Here is a 21,689-nt window from a genome sequence, read left to right as displayed (position 1 = left end):
GCCTGGACCCACCTCCAGCCTAGATGAAAGATCCTTAGGGAGGCAGAGCCATGCTGAGCTGTCACCGTGCAGAGACCCCCCGCCCCCTTGCCTTTGGAGCTGCAGCATCTTGAATTCTCATGTTAAGGCTTGGGTTAAAAATCTGAGCTCCCCGTTTCCGTCAGATCTAGGGCTCACTTGAATCTTAGGGGGACTGCTTTTCCAACTGATCCCGAATCTTTGGGAGTTTAAGTTGGTCTGCATTTGGCAAGAGACACTTCCTGTTTCTAAGAAAAATGGCTTATGAGGGCTTACGAAAAAGACTCCAGGAGCTTTTGGACTGAAAAACGGCTCTTGCAAAACAACATTTGGATGATTTACGTGTACATGAATCAGAAACATGTGGATTAAATTTCCCTGTGAATACAGATGGGTTTAAAAATTAACGGAAAAAGTGTTTGGCAAAATACATTTTTTAATTGAATTTAAAATGTCGGGGGTGGGGGAGGGGAAACAGGAGGGGTGCAGAGGCTGCAGGGCTTTAGAGCCTCACCTAGCCGCCCTGTGTCTGCAGCAGGATTTGTGGTAGTTGGGGTTCGCATAAAAACAGGCACATTTTTCCGGACATGAGAGTTGGGATACGAAGAGCACCACTTCCTAGTATCAGTCATCGCTGACAAGAACATCAATTTAAAGTTAGAATTGCCAACGAGAAGAAAGCAATGACTTTCTCTCTCCTCTTTGGAAGCAAAGATGGCTGCCTCTTGCTTCTAATGGACGCATCGCTCTTCCCCCAACATATTTCAAAGTTGCCATACTGCTTTAACTTTCTTACAGACGTCCTTCCATTGCTCATGCTCATCATGTGAAGTATGCTGTACGAGGTGGTGCCTATTTGATATAAGAGGGAGCACAGCCCAGAGAAGTCAAACCATTAGCATGAGGTCACACAGCTAGTTTAGCAGCAGAAGGGATGGATTAAAAGTAACAGCAGCTAACCTCTATGAGGTCTTTACTAGGAGCTGACTCTGGGCCAAGCACTTCACATGTTATTTTATTTAAATCTCCAACAACCCTAAAAATGTCACTGCCCTTACAAATACCCTTAACTACATTTTCTAGCTGAGGAGGCAGAGGTTCAAGGAAACAAGTAACTACCTTGGGGGCAGGGGGTGGAGGAGGAAGGGCATCCTACTCAGAAAGCAGGAGAGCCAGAGGTGGAAGGCTGGCCTAGCGGATTCCCTGCTTTTCTAAATACCGCTGTGTGCGGCCTGCTAACTCGGAACACTTTGAAAGAGTTTTTTGATTACCCCAGGACCTTACCCCAGCTTTCCTAGGCTATAATTTTCTAGGAACGTGGTCAGACCATTCCGGAGCCTTGAGTGAAGCCGTAGTATAGGAGACATGCTGTAGTTTCATGCAAACCTGCCTTGCCCTCCTCCGCCGTGCTCTTCTCCCAGCTTCATCTGCCCCGGGAACAAGGCCCTCGGTGGCTGGCACCTCCTTTTCCCAGGCACGGACGACTGAAATGAAGGCATTCAGCTTGTGCTCTAGCGCCCTGTCTTCGTGCACGCACAGAGCACAGAGCGTGGGTTTTTTGTAGAACTTGCTGGCAGTTGGGATGAACTGGGTTTTTTTTGTTGTTGTTTTTTTTTTTTTTAATTTTATATTATGGAAGTGAAGGGGAGGGGGGAAAAAGAGTGACAAATTGAAAATTTTCACTATTTTGCAAGGTTTGGGGCCGCAACTTTCCCAGCAGTATTCAAACTATGCAACTTTCCAGCTACGTTTCAAAATTGAAATCAGACTTGGAGGATGTTTAGCCTCTTCTGTTCTGTTAAAGACACATACACAGGCTGGTATATTACCATTCTTAATAAAGTACATGTATATTTTATAACAAACCCTCGTTCCAGGGAAGATGAGAGCACATTTGTGACTAATATTCAACCAACATAGTGGTGTGTGGGTGTTTTTTCCCATTTTTTTTCCCCCTCAGTGAGAAATTTGGATGCAAAACCACTGACTTTTGTCTTCTCTTTCCACAGCGATATCTGGCATGATTGTTCCTCCCATGTGAAAGAATTGCCTTGAAGAATTTTATTAATGAAGAGGTTGGATTCTGCTACAGAGAGTAATCTGATACAAGTCCCCGAGTGGAACTTTTAACTCAGGCCTTTTTAAGAGGAATCACGATAACTGCAGATTTTTAAACAAACAATATCACCGACCTTGCAAATACTGAAATTGGAAGGGATCTGCAAGTGCAGAGTGTTGGTTAAAAGTTGTACCTCCCAAGTATTTGGGGGATATATTTATTCTGTGTTGATAAAAGCAAATCCACTTTTTCTTTTTCTTTCTTTTCTTTTTTTTTAAGCTTAACTCTGCAATCATTTGTCTTTTATAAACCGTAAAGCTGTATACAAGGGACACTATAAATAAGACTCCATGTTTTAATTTATGATGTTTTTAAAGCTGTGTAAAGGGAGAATGAAGTGGTGATATTTACAAAAAAGTCAAAAAAGAAAAAAAAAGAAAAAAAGAAAAAAAAAGCTTGTATGGGACAGAATAGGAATGCCAGTTAGATTTTTTAGAAAACTAAGGGTCGGCTTTTGCGCCTTAAAGCATATCAAATGGTAGTTAGCTCAGACAGTGCATTTTCAATATCTAACTTAACATGCCATCCCTTAGCAGTGCAAGCTTATTTATCTCTTTTGTATTGTTGTCTTAAGTAACTGTGTAAATAAATGCAGCCTGGAAAGTTAAAAAGTGGTGTAAGTGATCACACTTTTCCCTTCTACTCAAAAATCCAGTGCCTCTAGACAGATTGTTAAAACTGCATATTTAAACCTGATATCATTCTCTCTTTCACTTGTGTCAACTTCTTCTGAAGCCGATGGCCTCTCGAGAGCTTGATGGCAAACATACTGTGTGAGAATCTCCTATGAGACTTCATGGAACAGGGTCCAGGCACAGAATTCCACATTATGCTCTCCAGTTATCAAGCCAAAATCCCACTTTCACGCCGCCATTTGCAAGTTTAAAGTTTACTCATCCTAAATGCTGACTTCAGAACCAATCCTCCAAAAGCTGACAAAAGCAACATGGCAGGTGTTACAGATTTCCCACTCGAGATAACGCACCTCTCTCGGTGACCCTTACCGTTTGTAACCGAATAGATTAGAGCGACAGGTTAAGTGCTTTGGAATTAAGAGTAAAAGGAAAACTGGGAGAAAGGAGAAGAAGGTTGAGAGCTCCAAAACATAGCTTTTTGTTCTATGGAATTTTTGCTCTCATCATCTGGGAAGTGTTCTTAAAAGTAAGAATAAATAGCAAAGATGCAGCAAAGCTCTGAGGATGCATTTGCCTGATAGTTTTTCCTTTGCTGTTGTGTTTTTGTATGTAGTTATAAATACTGTAGATTTTTTGTGATTTTTGCCAAAGTCGTTGTTCTATTTATACATTTTAATGTCTTAAGACAGTTTTTCAATATCACAAAAAGATTTTACTGCATATTTTGCAAAGAAAAAAAAAGCTCACTACCTTTAGCTTGCACATACTTGCAAAGTTAATTAAAAGGCTTTTTGTTTTAAAGGGGATTTTGTAAAATATCCATATAAATAATGTATTTATCTTTGGAATTTGTACATTGCTTTCCCCTTCTTCCTTTTCCTCCCACTCCCAGTTTATTTTATTGTGTATGTTTGCTATGTGAAAAGTGCGTATTTGGTCACCTACAGTTGTATTAGCAGTTTCAATGTGATTTTTAAACATTTCATTTATAGTTATTTTTAGTTTTGTTTTTAACCATGCTTCAATTTTTTTTATTTCCACCCAAAAGCCATTGTCTATTTTTGTATTATTTGTAAGTTAAGAAGTTTTTTCCAATATATGGCAAAAAAAAAAAAATAGTAGCATATTATTCTTGTAGCATTTAGTTCTGTAGATTAAAAAAAAAAATGTATCCTTTGCTTTGGAAGCTTACAAAAAGAAAAAAAAACCCTAATGCTGTTTTACTCTATTAATATGCATGGAATCTCTCCCTTTGGAGTGACGCATTTTGTGCATTAAATTTGGGGGAGAAACTTCATAGAAATCAATGAACATACTTTCTTTCTTAAGTCTGCTTGTATATTTCCTCTGTCTTTCACATAAATATAAACCAGCAGATTGGATGCCTTAACAATGCAAATCATATTCATTTCACTTGTACATTGTAACTGTGCACCGGAACTGTCAGTCATCACTAACATTCTAAGAAAAAAAGAAAAAGAAAAAAGAAAAAAAAAAAAACAAAGAAATGGAAAAGCACAAAAGAACTGTTTTGTTACCTTAAGACAATGTAACTTTTTCTAGTAGAGCAAGAAATTTACAACAATGCTGCAACTGTGCATGCCCCCATATGGATTTTGCAATGGTTTTCACTAGACTGTCAGAGTGCGATTTTTATGGGTTGGGGCGGGTGCGGGAGGGGAGTCGTGGGAGGGAAGGGAGGGGAGGAAAGCTGATTTTTCAAGGTGAGAAATAATAATAATGATGATTAATAATAATAAAAAAACTGGAAAATGTAAGCAAGGTGGACGCATTGCTTCTCGGTACTCAGAAAGTTTGTCTGAATTCGTGTGGTAAGTGCTGGCCTGAAGATGTATACAATTTAAAGCCATATTTTGTCTGGTGAGCCCCTTAACTGTTTGTGAAGGAATGGTCAGCCGGCAAGGTGTCCGGCTCAGACCCTGACAACAAACGCCACCCATCTGTCAGCCATGTGTAGTGGTTAGAACTTTTCTGGAAAGTCCAAAGAGCCTTTAAAATGTGTATAATTTGTGTTCTGTCACCTCTATTTATATTGATTAGATGAAAAGATGTTCTGGCCCTCTGACCCTCTTTCTTCTACACAAAATTTCTACAAATAAAAAATGTTCCCCTAAATACAGAATATGGCTTTAAGAAGAAAATGAAACAGAATTAAGATTTCAGTTTTGGGGGAAAAATACAGCTTCTGGATGACTGGATTGCCTGACATGCCCTGGCCTCACATTGTACTAGGATGCAGCTTAACGAAGTCATCTCTGAATCTACTAACCTTTCACCTTCTTATCAAACTTTTTGAATAGACACACACTGTACAGTTCAATTGTTAGAGAACCTAACTACTGTAGAGATTGTTATAATTTTTTTTTTTTGCAAAAATTCAAGCTGTAAAAACTTTTCAACTTTCACAATATTTAATTAAAGTTACTTCCTGTCTGTGATGGCAGCTTCTAGTTGTGTATTCATTTCAGTATTTCAGATGAGCCAAAGTCCAACATATGTAGAAGGTCTGTGTTTGCAATTACTCAGACCAGTGTTGACACCCAGAGAAAAGAAATCTGGGTAGTCCTGGGACACCCACTCTCTTTCTTTGTAAATCCTTGGGGATTTGCCAATCTGGGATGCAAATTGCACACGCACAGCGTACTGCTGCCCTCTGCCGGCAGTGGATGGATGCGCACCTGCGCACAGCGGCCCACAGAGGAGCCAAGAGCCCCAAACATTTCACCAGCCAAGCAGTGCGATCCCCCCGGCGGTGACTGAATTGTGAGTCCAGGATCTGGCCATTCTAGAATGCCATCCTCTGTGCTACAAGTCTGAACCAAGCTCTTCACATACAGCTGCTAATTAGTCCCAGTGAGCCTTACGGTCAATTAGTTATGTGCCCCGGCTCATTGATGAGGCATGTGTGAACTCAGAACCTTCCATGATCTATAGTTTTAGATCCCTGGTGGATAAGACACTCTCTCTGTTGGATAAAACCAACTTTATCTGGAGTCAAACATTCCACAGACACCCAGTAGGCACCTTCTCTTGTAAAATGATTTCACTTTAAGTTCCATCATCATCGTAAGTCTTTCCAATTGTTCCTTCAATGCTTCCCCTGCTTTTGCAATTATTGGACATGGTAAGGTTAACGATGCTCGTAAGATGCCTCAAAAACTTAGCAAATAGGCCAGAGACCACAGGAAGTTGATGACCAGAACTAACAGGGCATCACACAGCCACCGTCTTGATCATTTGTGGTGGCCATTGTTGATACACTTCGGCTCTGGAATAGAGCTCAATCTGAAGTAATGACAGAGTGTCATGAGTAAGTTAATAAGTAGAGAAACTCTTATCATTTTCTTAAGAAGGGAGTCTATGTTCATTAGTTTGGTCATTCAATATACATTTTTGGAATTCTGTAGTAGATGCAGGTCCCTGTATTAGACACAGAAAAATAAAAAAATGAACAAGAGAGCCTGCCCTCGGGTTGCTCACAGTCGCCGACTAGACAAATCCAGACTCAAATCAAAGCAGTTTAGGAAGTTTAGAGTGACACATGCATGTCACAGCGCTCCACAGAATAAAGCAGACATCTACACCTCTCCACACAGGCCTCCACTTTCCTTAAGGCCTATTTCTTGGAAGCATTTGTTCATTCATTCGTTCACATGCACCTTGAAGGTTTACTGAGCACCCGGCGCCAGGGGAGGTGCGGCAGATTCCACAGCGAGTGCCGGCACCCTGGGCCTGCCCTCACGGGGCTTAGAGTTGAGTGGGGCAAGCCCACGTGAAGCAACCATGCAAGTAAATACTAACAACCCCACAATGGCAATTAGGAAAAGTCTAGAGTGCTCTGAAAACATATTACAGTGGGATCTGACTTAACCTGAAGGGCTGGGGAAGGTTTCCAGAGAAAGTGACATTTGAGCGGAGATGTAAAGGATTCGGTAACCAAGTGGGGTGGGCGCCTTAGGCAGCGGGGATGAAGGCAGGTGTAAGGATCTGAGCTTTGGGGGTGAATACCTGCGTTCAGAAACAGAAAGGCCGTGCGAGGGGGCATGACACTGTGGAACGTGGGAAAGTCCATTCAGAACAGGTACGCTTGGCACTGCACTACATGCTGGGATGCACAGGCAAACCAGTCATAACTCCTGCCCCTCGGGCCCAAGTCTCGGCTCAGCATGGCACGTACGTTCACAGCCTTGTATCTGTCCACAGGAGCTATGCTGACAAAGCCCGAGGGGTGAGCTGGGGTGAAAACGGACAGGGAGCACCTCGCCTGCTCTATAGGTAGTTGCTCCCACGTGGGAATTTGGGCCCAGTGATGCCCGTCTTTCATTTTTCAAGAATGCTATATATATTATTGGATTTTTTTTTTTTGGTGTAAAATTTTCATTTTTGTAAATGTTGTCCTCTAATCCAAAAATAGTGTTTTAAAAACACTGCATTGGGCAAACAAAATCCATGAGCCTCTAGAATGTCAGTTTGGGGCTTCTGGCCAAAAGACAAGTTGCTAAAGGAGATGTTTACACAGCCTGATTTGAGGGTCAGAGTGATCTGCCCTCTCCATGGAGATCAAGGAACACTGCAAAGCGGGAATGCCTGAGTGGTGTGAATAGGAACTCTCCGAGCAGATAAGGGAAAGTAGGGCATGGAAGGCCATGGTCAATGCCTTTGGAGCTGGCTATATGAGAAAAAAGTACCTAAGGTCAATGGAAAGGAATGGGAATATGGGAAAATGGAATATGTAATTGTGACAAAATTCCCTATACCCTGCAGTGGTCACATTCAATGTAAAAATGTATACATCATTTTTTTTTCTTTCCAATCTCCTTTTGCCTTGCTGAAAGACCCTCATGAGTGAATTCAGTTTTAGGTAGACTTCCAGAGAAGTGAAGTCTTGCCAACACACCATGCTCAGGGCTATGCTTGCCCTAGCATGTTTCCCATCATTCACATTCTCAAGAATGTGGCTCCTGGAATTATTACACTCTCTCTCCAAAGTCATCAATTTCTCCTTCCTCAGTAGTACTTTCTTAGCAACCTACAATATGATCACATTTTAAAGGAAAGAAAAGAACTATTGGACCCTCTCCCCTTTTATAACAAGTCCCCTTACGGGAGTCCTCCGAGTCTATTGTCTTTCCTTCTTCATCTCTATTCTCTTGTTATCCACACAACAGACGTTTACTGTAACTGTGAATAGTGTGGGGTCGTAGACACTGTAAACAAGGGATCAAGCGTATATTTTAGAAGTAGTATTCTTGTTGCCACATAGAGAAAGAATTGAAGAAAGGCAGCGGGGAAATGGACAAGATCTATCAGGCCAGTGCAATGGTCCAGGTGAAAAATGAATAGCTTGGACTAGGAGGATCAAAGGAAGAAGATAGATAGGATTAGAAATATTTAGATTGTGATTATAGTCAACGATCAAGTATCATATACTTCAAAGTTGCTAAGAGAGTAGATTTTATTTGTTCTCATCACAAAATGAAATGGTAATTATGAGACACGATGGAGGTGGTAGCTAACGTGCTGGTAGTAATCATACTGCAATAGATAAATGTAGTAAACCAACCCATTACACATTGTGAAATTTAAACTTACACAATGTTACATGTCAAGTATACTCAATCATTTAAAAAAAATAGAGGAGGACTTAGGGAGGGAGAAACACCAGGATTTGGCAACTGATGCAACCTGGGGATTGAGGGAGAGGAAGAAGTCAAAAACAAACTCCGTTTTCTGACCGGGGCAACTACTATTAAAGACGTGGTTGATGTTTCAGGTGGTTTCTTTGCTATGAAGCTGCAGAGTTGGGTTGTGAAATCCCTTCCTCCTGTTCCCTTTGCTTTCCTTCCCTCTCCCAAGTATGATCTTCTCCAGAGGTTTCTATATTTACGTTAGGAATGAAATTCAGTTTCCGGAACTGGAAATATTTTGTTACTTTTTTTTTTTTTTAACTTAAGCATCAAGCAGTTTTATCTCTTCTCTCTGGAGAGTTATGCTGCAGAGGGACTGATTTTTATCTACTTGGCATACTTTTTCCCACCGCTTGTAGAATTTCCACATTCTATATTAAGAATGAAAGTTCTGAACCCTGGAATGAACCCGAGGCCTGAGGTCGGCTTTCTGCAGGAAATACCCTGCACAGGGAATTAGGCTCTAAGGAGAATCTAGTACTCCAGAAAGGAGTTAACAAAATGTCAACAAAAAGGAGGGAGTCCCACTGAAGTTCATTTGCTCAATAGCACAGATCTGGGTGGGATTCTGGCAAGGACAGCAGCAGCCATAAAATGAAGGGAATGCAAAGGGAAGGGAATTAGACCCAGGCAATAGCCTTGGCTTTCTCTAACACATTTGTTTAGTCAAGATATTCTTACTGAGGGCTCTCTTTCTGTCAGGGGCTGTGCAAAGGGTTGGGGCATGACTGTTTCTTAAATAGACACATTTTCTTCTTCCGTTACTATGAATCAATCACATAAACATATAATTTCACATTGTGATAAACGTTACTGTCACCCTAATATATCTGAGAGAGCATATAGCTCTATCTCTGCACACATCCAGATCTACTTCAACACCCAAATTTAGATAGAAAGAAATGGGATTTTTTTAAAACTTACTTTACTTAAATTCAACTAGCCCACATATAGTTCATCATTAGTTTCAGATGTAGAGTTCAATAATTCATCAGTTGCATAAAACACCCAGTGCTCATCACGTCATGTGCCCTCCTTAATGCCCATCCCCCAGTTACCCCATCCCCCACCCATCTCTCCTCCAGCAACCCTCAGTTTGTTCCCTAGAGTTAAGAGTCTCTTATGGTTTGTCTTCCTCTCTGATTTCATCTTAATTTTCCCCTCTTTCTCTATGATCCTCTGTTTTGTTTCTTAAATTCCACATGGATTTTTTTTTTTTATTTAAATCCTTTAAAAGCCATTAAAAAATAATCTATATGTAAAGTCCATGGTAATACCTACTAAAATTCTCTTTCCTCTACTATCCTTTTCCTTACTCCTCACCTTACTCAGACACTGGTTTCCTCAATCCATCTAACAAAAAACGTATTCTGAGTTTGCATGATTTTTCTTTTTTCCTCCTCTCTTTCCCCATCTCTCTCATTGTGTTGTTTTCAATGAAGTCTTTTTCCCCTGCAAGAAAATCTTCCCTCTTCAGTGAAGCTGGGAAAAGGGTAGATATTGGGCTAGCCAAATATAATTCCCTTTGGCAGGCTGTGGGAGGGGAGAGTCCATAAATACTTCCTTGTGAGTGTTTGACCTGATATATTCCAGGGAGCAAGAATAGAAAGCCAGGAGCACATACAGCAAGATGCAGCCTTCTGCTCATGCTTGAGAGCAGTTCTGATGGGGCAGGAGTTAGCAAGGGAGAGCTGGGAGTGGAGTGGAGAGGGCATTCTAAATGGAGGTGACAGACCACCACAGAGCGGAGGACTAATCCATTCAATTCTTCCCCTCAGAATGCTCCTCCTTCTCAGTTTCTCTCCTCTTTCTGTCATTTCCTTTTTTGTGTTCCAACATTGTTTCCCTCTTCTCTGTCTACGCAACACTCCTCCTCAGTGCTTGGTCGCTCTTCAAACAGAGCCATTCCTCTGGAGAGACCTCCAGATAGACCTCTCCTCTTTGCCCTGACTCCTACCTGCCCTATGAGTTTCTTGCGTGGAATTCTAGGGACAAGGTCAGCTTCTCTTCAATCCAGCAGCTGCTACCAGATGAAAGATTAGAGATCCCCAAGATTGCCCTTTATGATTCCAAGGTTAATATTCCTACCCCACCCTTGATGCCCTAGAAACACCCACAGCCCAAAGTGTTTAACTGAAAAGGCCCAAATTTTCCCACAAGCACAGAATATTATGACTCACCCTCATGTCCAGGAAGATGCCAATTTGCTTAATTACATTTAAGATGAACCTAGAAGAGAGGATAAAAGTTAACAGGGAAATAGTCTTAATGGCAGTTGGCATTCCCTTGTCGGGGACCTACTTTTATAGGACGTGATATTCTAGTAACTGTATAGAAATTTGTTTGTTAAATTCTCAATGATCATGTAATACAGGTATAGTTATCCTCAATTAAAAATGAATTGCTCACCAACTTTGTATGAGGACAGAGGTCCCCACTGGACCCTGAAGGCCATTTGTTTAAGACATATATGGACTTAACAGTCGGTAGATCGATGGAATGTATTAACCCAATAACCAGTATATACTGAAAATGACTTCAAAAAAATCACTCACATTCTCTAATCCTCAGTTTCTCATCCATTAAAAAGAAGTAACAATAGGAGTATTTATCTTAAAAGATATCTAAGAAGATGATGTTAATAAAATAAGCCACATGATGAGTTATCATTCAGTGCCTGGCACATATTAGCTGGTCTGTCAATATTAGCAATTGTGATTCCGGGGTGTGCATGTCTGTGTGTGTTGATGGACAGAGATATACATACATGGATATATCATACTACCTTTAACTGATCTCAAAATGATAGACATTAGGTTCTTATTTCTTGATATTATATGCAACATTATGATGGACATCCTTGTCTTAAAAAAAATAAAATTCTTGCAAGTCTTTCTCACTTCTCACAAGCTAACTATATAGTATCCCTGGCATCCAAAGGGTCACCCTCAAAGAAAGGATTCCTCCTTTAACAAAAGAAAATGTTTCCAACAGCTCCCATATCAAACCAAAAGATGATGTGTGACTGATGCTTGTCATAAGCACGATCAAAACAAGAGATATCCCCCAAATCATTTCTCCTCGTTATACTTTAGTACCAGGAAAGGTACCAGTGAGCTCCATACAGGAAAGAAGAACAATAATTCTGAATATCATCACATGTCTAAGGAAGAAAACTCTGGCAAGAGATCTGCAGGGTAAGGGCTTGGCACTGCTGCTCAAGATGGGAGAGGATAAAGGTGAAAGGTGGGTAACATGGGCACACAAGGAACAAGAGTAAAAAAGTATTTCTTCTATGTTGGCATCCGTAAATCATTTCTTGTTGGGGGATCCTGTTATACTCCTTCATATTTAAGAAAATTGAACTGCTACATGTTTAGGTGAAATGTGATTAGGTGAAATTTTGATATGGTTAACAAAGTTACAGAATGGACTCTTAGGTGCTTATTTGCAGTCAGAACAAGAAAACTCTTGAAATCACTTATCCCTTCTTTACTCACTCACTCAAAAATCTAAGTGGCCAGTATGTATCAGTCACTGTCCTCAGAACTCCGTATAAGAGGTGCTGGACAATAATTCAGCATAAAAACAAAAGAAAATTAATAAACAAGCATTTGATTACATGTTCAGAAGAGCCCCATGAGAAAATTGGCAGGGTCTTGTATACCTCCTCATCGTACTGATGCTGAGTGGGGCCATGTGGCCATGTGGTGTGTGGAACACAAGCTGACATGAGAAAGGCAGAGGCCATAGATGTGACTGTGATGTTTCCCGTGGTTCTCACACTCCCCAGATCCGCTATTAGAAGAGCTCCTCCAGGAAGCTGTGGAAGCTCCAGCCCGGGGCCGAAGTGTCCACCAGTCCACACTGACTAGAGCTGAACTGCGCTGCCCCTCGGCCTGAAGCAGCATCCCCAGCCACCCTGACAGTATCATCTGTCCCTCACAGTTACTGCCTGCGAATCTGCAAGCAGGAGAATTAATACTTGTGGTGGCTGTAAGCCCGTGAGCTTTGGGGCAGTTTGTTATGCAGCGTTAATTGTAGCAATAGCCGACTGACCCAGAAATAGAAACCTAGAAGAGGGTGCAATTGTAAGAAAAGTCTGAAAAAAGTATTTTCAAACTCAGTGGTAGGTGTTTAGGAAACAATAGGAGATCAGGAGAATCATGACCTGTGTTATGCAATGGTGAAACACTGAGTAAAACATGCAATTAAAGTAGTTCCTATGATAATCTAGAAAGGCAGATATGCACTTCTTGAACTCAGGGTGTGCACAGGGAGATACGGATATGGAATGGTAAAAGCCTGAACCGGCTGTAGGTAGCCACATTTGATAAGGTGCCACACAAAAGAGATGAGCTCGGAAAAGAATGGTCTGGTTTGCAAACACAACTGAGAGAAAATACAGAAAACTCAGAAAATTGGTGATATGCTGTGTAGAAAATGATACTGTTTTTCATCTCTGTACTCCATCCAGTAAAATATCCTCAAAGTAAAATAAAGCCTGAAGGAAAAGATCAAGAACATGGCCATTAAGATAAAGTCCAGGGGCATCATCTAACTCAAGAGTGTGGCCATCACAACCTTTGTTAAGACCTCTGAAAAGATTAAGTAGATCCTTTTAGCTGCACAAAGGGCTCCTAGAAAGATCACACAGAAGCCTGAGGTGCCCAAATTAAGAACCACAATTAACTCTAGAGAGAATGACATTTTTGAAAAGAATTACAAGTATGGCTTCAGTGCATGGAATTTACTGGAATTAAATACATAACCAACCCACTCAGTTTTTGAGACAGTTGTATTGGCAATCATGCAGCCATCCTGGACTAGAAGAGATTGTGGCTGTTAGAGATTTAAAAATACATCTGACTTAACTGAAATTTCTCCAGGCAGGAAGCAGACTGAGAATGTTGCCTAGTTACTGAAAGGGAGAAATCCTTGCCTTGCCCTTTTAGAAATGACTAAAGAGTAAAAAGAAAAGAAAAGTTCCCCAGAAAGCAGAGCCAGAAGTTGTAGAAAACAATCCTCTAAGAATCTACTTCAAGGAAGCAGAATGTGGATGGAGTAAAGTTTCTCAACCCATTGGTGTTGGGCTGGCCATGTGACTCGCTTCGACCAGCTGGGTGTTAACGGATATGATGTGAGTGGAGGCCAAGTGGCTTGCTCAGGATGACTTGGGTCTGGCAGCTTTATTGTGGCAATGGCTGACATAGCAACTCCTGTTCTTAGATAGAACTTGGACCATATGAACCTAATTGACCTTGAATACACAATGAAAGCAGATCCTTTTAGTCATCTTCCCTGACACCACCACCACTCACTATTTTTTAATTTTAGAGAGGGAAGGAAGGAGAGAGAGGGGCAGGGGGGCAGAGGAAGAGGGAGAGAGAGAATCCCAAGCAGGTTCCACACTCAGTGCAGAGCCCAACTCAGGGCTGGATCTCATGACCCTGAGATCATGACCTAAGCTGAAACCAAGAGTTGGACACTTAGCCGACTAAGCCACCCAGGCGCCCCTAATTTCTTCATAGCCCTTTTCTCTTTCTGTAGTTATCTCATTTATGTATTTCTTTGTGAATATTTTTATTTACTGCCATATCTGAGTGCTTAGAACTGTTCTTGGCTCATAGCAATAATGAATAGACGTGCTTTGACTTAAAGTTCCTTTCTCTCTCAAAGATTCTATCATTCTCACAAGCTTAGATTCATTTGAGATATTATTTATATTTAAGGAGTAAAAGGAAACCATTAAAAGGTTGACTGAGAAATTTATTGAGCCACTTCCGAGAGACTCAGGTAGACATTGCTGACAAATATTGGGGAGCCCTCAGAAGACAGTTCTCAAATAACTCTCTTTCCACTAGTGAGCGCCTGTGGACTGGAACATAACAGAGTTCTGTTTGCTTCATTGTGCCCAGGATGCCATGTGTCAACTTGCAATAGTTGGTTCACCTTTACCTTTCCATGAAGCCCGTTATATTTTAAACAATACCCATCAGATCTCGTAAGGCTTGATATTTATTTTATTTCAACTATCACTCTTCTTTGTCAAGTGTAGTCTCACGCACAGCAGGTGAACCTTAATGGTTTAAGGAATAAATAGAAAACTGACGGGCTCACACCCATTAGCTAATGGATTACTAAGCAAAAGGGACTACATTCCACCCCAGTGCACTTAGCCCAGGGTTGCTGGGAATTTTAAAGACTCCAGGCTAATGCTTCATGGGCCCAGGGGATAGGAGCTCAAACTCAAATATGGCTCCTTTGATAGACAGGTGAATGAATGTGGCTATCATTATGTAATCACACAACTTAGGAGTTATTTATTATCGACTGCACAACACATTCTAGGAACATAGTGGAGGCCCTTGGCTTGCCACCTTGGTACGTTCGTTGGCTATCACCTGGCAGAGAGAAGGACCCTGATGGGAGAACTCAGCCATCTTGCCCGTACTGACTCCTTCAGTGTGCCAATATTTCACGGGAAAATATGTGAGGAAAAGCAGGCTATTTTAAACACATCTCTTTGAAGTAAAGGTGCGTGACATTCTCTTATCTGGAATGCTCCATGTCTTTGTAAATTAGCCACCTTGCATGTTGTACCGAGACCTTCTTTCCATAGACTTTAGTCAGTTGTCTCAGATATATGTGCCTCATTAGCATCTGAGCAATGCAATCACTTTTTTATCCCGAATCTCATGATTTTATTGGGCTATTAAGAGCTTGATTTGTGGGCAGTGGGAACAGCCAGAGAACTCATGCCATTGATCACACTATCCAGGAGGGGTCCCGCAGAATGAAGAAACCAGCTGGTGCAGCCCCAGCAGCACGCAGGGGTGGGGCTGGGGCCGGCCGGCACAATGACAAGCCCGCCTTCCAAGGGGCAGCTCATGCATGGCCCGCAGCAGCTGCAATGGCCCATGTCATTGCCCCGGAACACCTTCAGCGGTGGATTAGGGGGTGGGAAGGAAGGGACTGAAAATTCCCTGCTTCCAAAGGAGGTTCTCCCAGGAGAGACTATGGACTCTGAGAAACAAACTGAGGGTTCTAGAGGGGAGGGGGGGTGGGGGGATGGGTTAGCCTGGTGATGGGTATTAAGAAGGGCACATACTGCATGGAGCACTGGGTGTTACACGCAAACAATGAATCATGGAACAGGACATCAAAAACTAATGATGTACTGTACGGTGATGAACATAACATAATAAAATAAAATAAAAAAACAAAACAAAACAAAAAAACAAAGGAGGTTCCCGACCTGTTCAGGGTTTCAGGAAAAGGGACCAAAAAAACATAGTAAGAGAACCACTAAGCTGTTTCCTACCAGTCTATCTCAGAAAAATCAGTAGCTAATGATCAACCTCTTGATCTTTGCTCTGATTAAAGGCCAAAGAATCACAAGCCGGTAGGAGCAGAAGGGATGACCTTAGAGATTATTTTTCTAGTGCTGCCACTTACAAGATGAAAAGAGACTCAGAGAGGGGCGGCGTTGTGCCTAATGTCACAGAGCAAGGGCAGCGCCGGCGCTAGAGTCCCCATCTCCACCCCTACTGTAAGAGCTGTTGTTCTCATTCCCTTTCTGTGCTCCCCTAGTGGCTGGGGCAGTGGAAACAAAGATTTCTGAAGGGAAATTTTTTTAAAGATTTTATTTATTTATCTGACAGAGAGAGAGAAAGAACAAGCAGGGAGCGTAGGAGAAGCAGGCTCTCTTGCTGAGCGGGGAGCCCAATGCGGGACTCGATCCCAGGACCCTGGGATCATGACCTGAGCCGAAGGCAGATGCTTAAATGACTGACCCACCCAGGCATCCCCAGTCAAGGGGATTTTTAAAGCTGAAGAGTTGAATAAAAAGGCAAATGCCTTCTTCTTATTGGGAGGTTCTTGTAAAATAATATCCAAGAAGTATTAAAGCATGTCCTTTTTAGAAAGTCCACATAATTTCTAACTTTTGAAGTCAACTTAATGATCCACCCTGTAATATATGGACAGAATTCTCTTCAAGGATCAGGAGAAATTAATTAGCAAACAGACAAATCCAAGCTCCTTCTTCTCTGCACTCGTCTCTTCTGATGAGCTGAGCTGTCCTGGAGAAGTCGGAAAGTTCGGAAATGCGTGCCGCTCTGCAGGCACGAGGTGATGCCCCCCCCACCGACTGTGTTTCCGCGTCTCCTCATATCCTGCTCCCCATCAGCAGCAAGTGTGGTCTCCCTAAGTCACAAATCAGATCTGAAAACCTTTCAATAGCTTCTCACCACTTAGAATAAGACACCACCCTCTTCTCAAGGCCACAAAGGCCTTGCTTCTCTCGCCAAGCCTGTCTCGTGCCCCTCTCCCGTTGGCCAGCTCCGTCCCAGCGATAAGCCAGGCTCTTGCCCACAACAGGACCTTGGCACTTGCTCTTTCCTCCACCTACAAGGATTTCTTTTCTCTGTATGTCTCGTACCTTCTTATCCTTTAGGTCTTGGCTCACATGTCACTTTCCCAAATGCACGATTTGAATCTCACACATCCCAACCCTTTCCCAATCCAGTCATGCCCTACCCCAAAGTCCTGTGTTTCTTTGTTCTAGTACCAAGCCCAAGCTCTGCTTATTTTCTGTTTTCTTATTGTACTTCCCATGTGAATGTAAGTAGTACAAGGGCAGAAGCTATGTCTACACCACTCACTATTGCGTCTTCAGCACATGTTATGGTGCCTGGTACCACGTAAGTGTTAGGAAGTATTTGGGGAGGCATAGAAAAAGATCCTACCCTGGGAACAGAGAAGAACAGGGGTTATAATTTCTGTTTTGCATAGAGAAACTGAGGCCCAACACTTGCCCAAGTGGACCAAGAGCTGTAACTTTCCCCAGGACTTGCTGCTCCGGGCTAATGACTGGCAGGGGTTTCCAGAGGCTTCCCTCTAAAGCAGAGATGCTAGAATGGGCTGCTGCGGAGCTCAAGAAGCAAGGCAGAGCTCCCCCAAAGCTTGCCAGAGACTTCTCGAGGCTCTGACCAGCTGGTGACTCCTCCTACTCCTTTAATTTGCACAAGGCCACTGAGCTGGTAGGTAAGGGCCGCACTGGGTCTGATTCTGAAACTCATGTTTTTAATCACAGTGATAATCCACAGATTATAACTGGCCACGTGAGTGACCTAAAGGACTTGAGAAGAACTGCTTAGTAAGAAGATCCTAGTCACCATTAACTATGTACACTGTTGCCATTGACTCCTGATGGAAAATGAGCCAAACAGTCTCGAAGCAAAGGGCAGCTTCGTTAAGCCGTCTGATACGAGCACAGAACAAGTGAGGAGCGTTGGTTTAACAGTAGCCGTCCATGTTTCTTTTTCTTTCGGACGACCCTTGCTGCATATCATTCTCCATGTTGGTCCAGGTCACAAATTCATAAAATGGTTGTGACAGGACACAAAGAAACAAATGTTTCTCTGAGGCTTTTGTGTTCCACAAGCCCTCAGGTAAACAAAGGTGGTAGACATTCACAAAATGTTTGGGAAAGATCTCGTGCATAGGCCAAGGAGTCTTCTGAGAATTGGGCTCCCCCTGGACACCAGAAAGTTCTTCTGGACTTGGGGAAGGGGGGAGGTGGGGGGGGACCTGATGAGGCAGAAGTGTGGGGGTCCTGGAGGAGGGCTCTGTCCTCTGCTTCCTCAGGGGTGCCCCAAGGCCCCTGGAAGGGAATGGCCAGTGTGGAACGAGGCAGACAGGGCTGGCCAGCCTCCCTGGGAGTTCTGCGCGGTGGGAAACCTGGTCACAGAACAGCCCTCTGCCCTCAGGTGGCACGGAGCAGCCACGGGGTTGCCAGGGCTGACGGATGAGCCACAAATAAGGACGCCTCAGCAGCAACCAGCCGGCATCGCCACGGAGGGCGCCCAGGCCACGGCAGCTCAGAAAAGACGCTGACAAGATCAGAGAGCCGACCTCCCAGAGGTCTGGGAACCCCACTGATGGCCCAGATCTGAGGTCCCCCTCGGGCAGGAGAGACCAAGGAAGCCCCAACTCCACGGAGATTCGGTTTCTGCCTCATCAGTGGAATGGGATTTGAAAGCAAAACTCAGTTTAGGAGAAGGGCAATTTGCATTTCTTGCACCCCCGAGAGTAGGACTTCAAGCTGCGTCTGCGTTGCCATTTCCACGGGGGGCCTGAGGTTATTTCCGTCGTGAGGCTTGGCTACTAAACCCCCACTCTGAATGCTATCGTCCACTGGGCAGGGAGGGAAACGCTGGCCTCCTCCCCCAGCCCTGCAGGTTCACGGGGGCACAGTCTCCAGACCAATCTACATTAGGAAGCTCCAGGCCCCTGACTTGGGAGCCCCCAGGGCCCCCCATCTGATTGCGGCCTGAGCGCCCTCAGAAGCTGGGGCGCCGTCGGCCAGCCCGCCATCCAATTTCAACTGAGTTTCAAGTTGATTTTGGAGAAAATTTATACAGTTTACAGGCTTAAAGCGTTTGCTTCATCCCAGAGGATAGGCAGACGAGGGGAAGGGAGCAGAACGGCTAACATTATGGAGAGGAAGGCGAAGCAAGGCGTCCCCAGGAGACCAGGAGGAATGAGCCCCGGAGATGCAAAGAGGGCAGATGACAATTGTCAGATGAGTTTCATCACTCGGCTTTGCCTCTTCCTGCTCCCGACTTCTCTGAACAATTGTCCTTTGGGGCCCAAACTTTCCCTTGTTTAGTCTCAGCCCAAAAGTGAGTTGGCAGGAAGTTTGAGCAAAACTGTTCTGGGCATCCGGGAGTTATGCATGCAGGCAATGAAATGACATTGTTTCCACCTTCAAAATAAATAAGAGAGTTTTTGGTCACAGAGAACTCAGCAATGAGAACTCAGAAATGGCTGAACCTCCAGACGTCGGGAGTCCCACATCCCTGGTAAGCAAAAATATCTCCAAGACATGGGGGGAAATGGTCTGAATAAAGAAGCTGCCGGAGTTTGAGGGGAGCCGGGGAGGCAGACAGATTCTGTTAGCAATGTGAAACTTTTTTCATTTGGACTGCATAATTACCACGGAATGGAAAGCGCTACTCTTATTCACATGCTCTTCTGCTCAGCCACCGAAGAGAACAAAGTTCCCTTTGCTAGGCCTCCAGTTCCTTATAATTTTCCAGAGTACTCCACAACATGATTGCATGGTTCCAAATGGACAAAGCTTTATGCTTTTCCTTCTGGTCTCCCTCCTCTCACAAGTAAATGGATATTTTACACACAGCACCTTCAAACACAAACAAAGTAATAAAATGCTCTAAATCCAGAGAAACAGCATTTGCAAACGAAGAGGCACAAAACTATTTGTACATACTTTGCAGAGGCCAGGGGTAAAGGGCAAGGCATGTCTTCTGGGCAAAATTCTACCTTTGACATTTCTTAATCAGTGAGGGCCTCATAGGTCCAAGGTGGCAACAGTGGGTGTGGGTTATATGTAGCTGAGTTGATGTCTTTCCTGGTCTCTGTATTTTTTTTTTTTTTTAACAACGTAGCAATATATAATCCGGAAAATGGGTCTCTAAAGCCTCTTTCCCACTCTGTGCCTATGCGGGACCACCGCTAACTTGAACACATGCCTTCCTCTTTCTCATGCCGCCCTGCAGATGAGCTGTAAGATGGCAGAGAGGCAGGCACGTGTGCACGCAGGAGAAATGTGCTGTAAACATCTCAATACATTACCTGTCTGGCTCTGGCATGCAGCAAGCATCTCCAGGCTCCCTGGAAGCGTCCCTCCCGCCCTCCCACCCTTTGATATGCAAGGAGCTAAGGCCAAATCAGCTGCTCTATAATTTCAATTGTAAGCATCTTCAGAGATGAGTGCTTTGGCAGGGAGGTGCCAGGGCCCCAAATTGGACTCCATAATGAAGCCCTCAAAGAGGAGCGATTTTGCAGAATTTAATGGGCTTTGGGGGACAATTTCACAGGCTGGTTTCCAGGAGCACAAATATTCAAATCACTCAGCCCCTATTTGAAGGCACATCTGAGGGTGCACCCCACAACCCGTGTGTAGCAGGCTCTTTTGAATCTTGTCCTTGAAACAAAAAAGAGGGAAAAGGAAAGAAAGAAATGCAGTGCCCCCTGGGACTTCGCTAGCAGAGGCTCCGGGTAAGTGCGGAGTGACTGCAAAGCCCTGCGAGGAGTCCTTGGGGCTGGAGGGAGGAAGTGGATGAGAGAGGCCAGAGATGAGAAGGGCCTTCAGCAGCCATCCGGGAGGCGGCGGCGGGGGAGAAGAAAGGGAGACACGCACTAAAAACAACAGAAACACAGGTGGAAACGGCCTTGTGGGAAATCAGCCTGTCAACAAACAAAGCTGGAGGCTAGAAACTGCTGCTTCCCCAGCCCCGGCTCCTGGGCAAGGAGATCGTTCCGTAAATAAATTAGCGGTGGCTTTGACTGCTAGGAAATTAATACTGACACCATGAAAGCTGCAAAAGACTCCCTTTTATCAGGAGCAGAAGCGCTACACTTCGCAAAGGGATCTTTTTGCCATTCCGCCTTTTATTTTGCTTTGTTTTCTCGGGGAAAGTAAATTAGAGCCACTTACATCAGCAGCTCAGGTTAAAGAAAGGGGAAGAAGAGAGAGAGAAAAAATAGTTTCATTTCATGTACCAGTGGTTTAGAACTTCATTTAGAGCTAATCACACCCCCATCTTCCTCCGAGCCATTCCTGCCAGCAAGGCAGCCTTCTTTGCCAATCGGAGGTCGCAGGCGCTCTGATCTTCCCTGGAAACGCACCAGCCGGAGAGAGAGGGTCTTGAGCCTTCTGGCTATGTTTGGGCAAGTTCAGTTTCTGGAAAAGGCAATTAACTCATGGCCAAGTAAACCGGGAACTATTGTTAACCTACCCAGTGTGGGCTTCTTTGAGAGGGTCTGAGGCATTTCCTTTGACTTGAGCTCTTCCTCCAGAAACATGGCTGCGTTTTTCCCTCTCAGAAGATAGGAGTAGCTCCAAGTTTATTAGGAGGGGTAACCTCCCGTAAGAATATGACCCAATAAGGCAAAGCGAAGGCCCTGCAAATGTAGTCATGTTTATGTTCTGGTGAGAAATCAGAATATCTTCTTTTCTACCCCAGTCCTGCCTACTAACCGCCCTTCTCCCCAAACAAAATAGACCAGGGATTTTAAAGAATTGGTACCTTTAGGAAAACTGGCATGTTACAAACCTCTATCATCCAATATCTTAAGAGTTAAAACTCTCCCTTAACAATTTCCATACTTTTATGGTAA

General features: G+C 43.6%; 1 protein-coding gene and 1 long non-coding RNA gene across 13 annotated transcripts in view; one reads left to right on the top strand and one right to left on the bottom strand.

The window, feature by feature from the left end:
- Positions 1 to 4,287, top strand: part of EBF1 (EBF transcription factor 1) — a 391,270-nt gene extending 386,983 nt beyond the window's left edge. For all 12 annotated transcript variants that reach the window (XM_036103654.2, XM_078066804.1, XM_036103653.2 and 9 more), the window contains one exon: positions 2,028 to 4,287. In XM_036103654.2, the coding sequence (XP_035959547.1) occupies positions 2,028 to 2,059 (32 nt within the window). In that variant the 3' untranslated portion in view covers positions 2,060 to 4,287. The remainder of the gene's footprint in view (positions 1 to 2,027) is intronic.
- On the bottom strand, positions 437 to 21,386 carry LOC144381087 (uncharacterized). The gene is made up of 4 exons (XR_013445601.1): positions 21,308 to 21,386; positions 10,661 to 10,709; positions 1,303 to 1,813; positions 437 to 870 (listed from the first exon to the last, which is right to left on the bottom strand). It is a non-coding gene; the product is annotated as an uncharacterized LOC144381087 (long non-coding RNA).
- Positions 21,387 to 21,689: the final 303 nt, after the last annotated feature.

This window comes from Halichoerus grypus, chromosome 2, assembly GCF_964656455.1.
Source record: "Halichoerus grypus chromosome 2, mHalGry1.hap1.1, whole genome shotgun sequence".
NCBI lineage: Eukaryota > Metazoa > Chordata > Mammalia > Carnivora > Phocidae > Halichoerus > Halichoerus grypus.
This window is presented reverse-complemented; position numbering and strand designations above follow the sequence as displayed.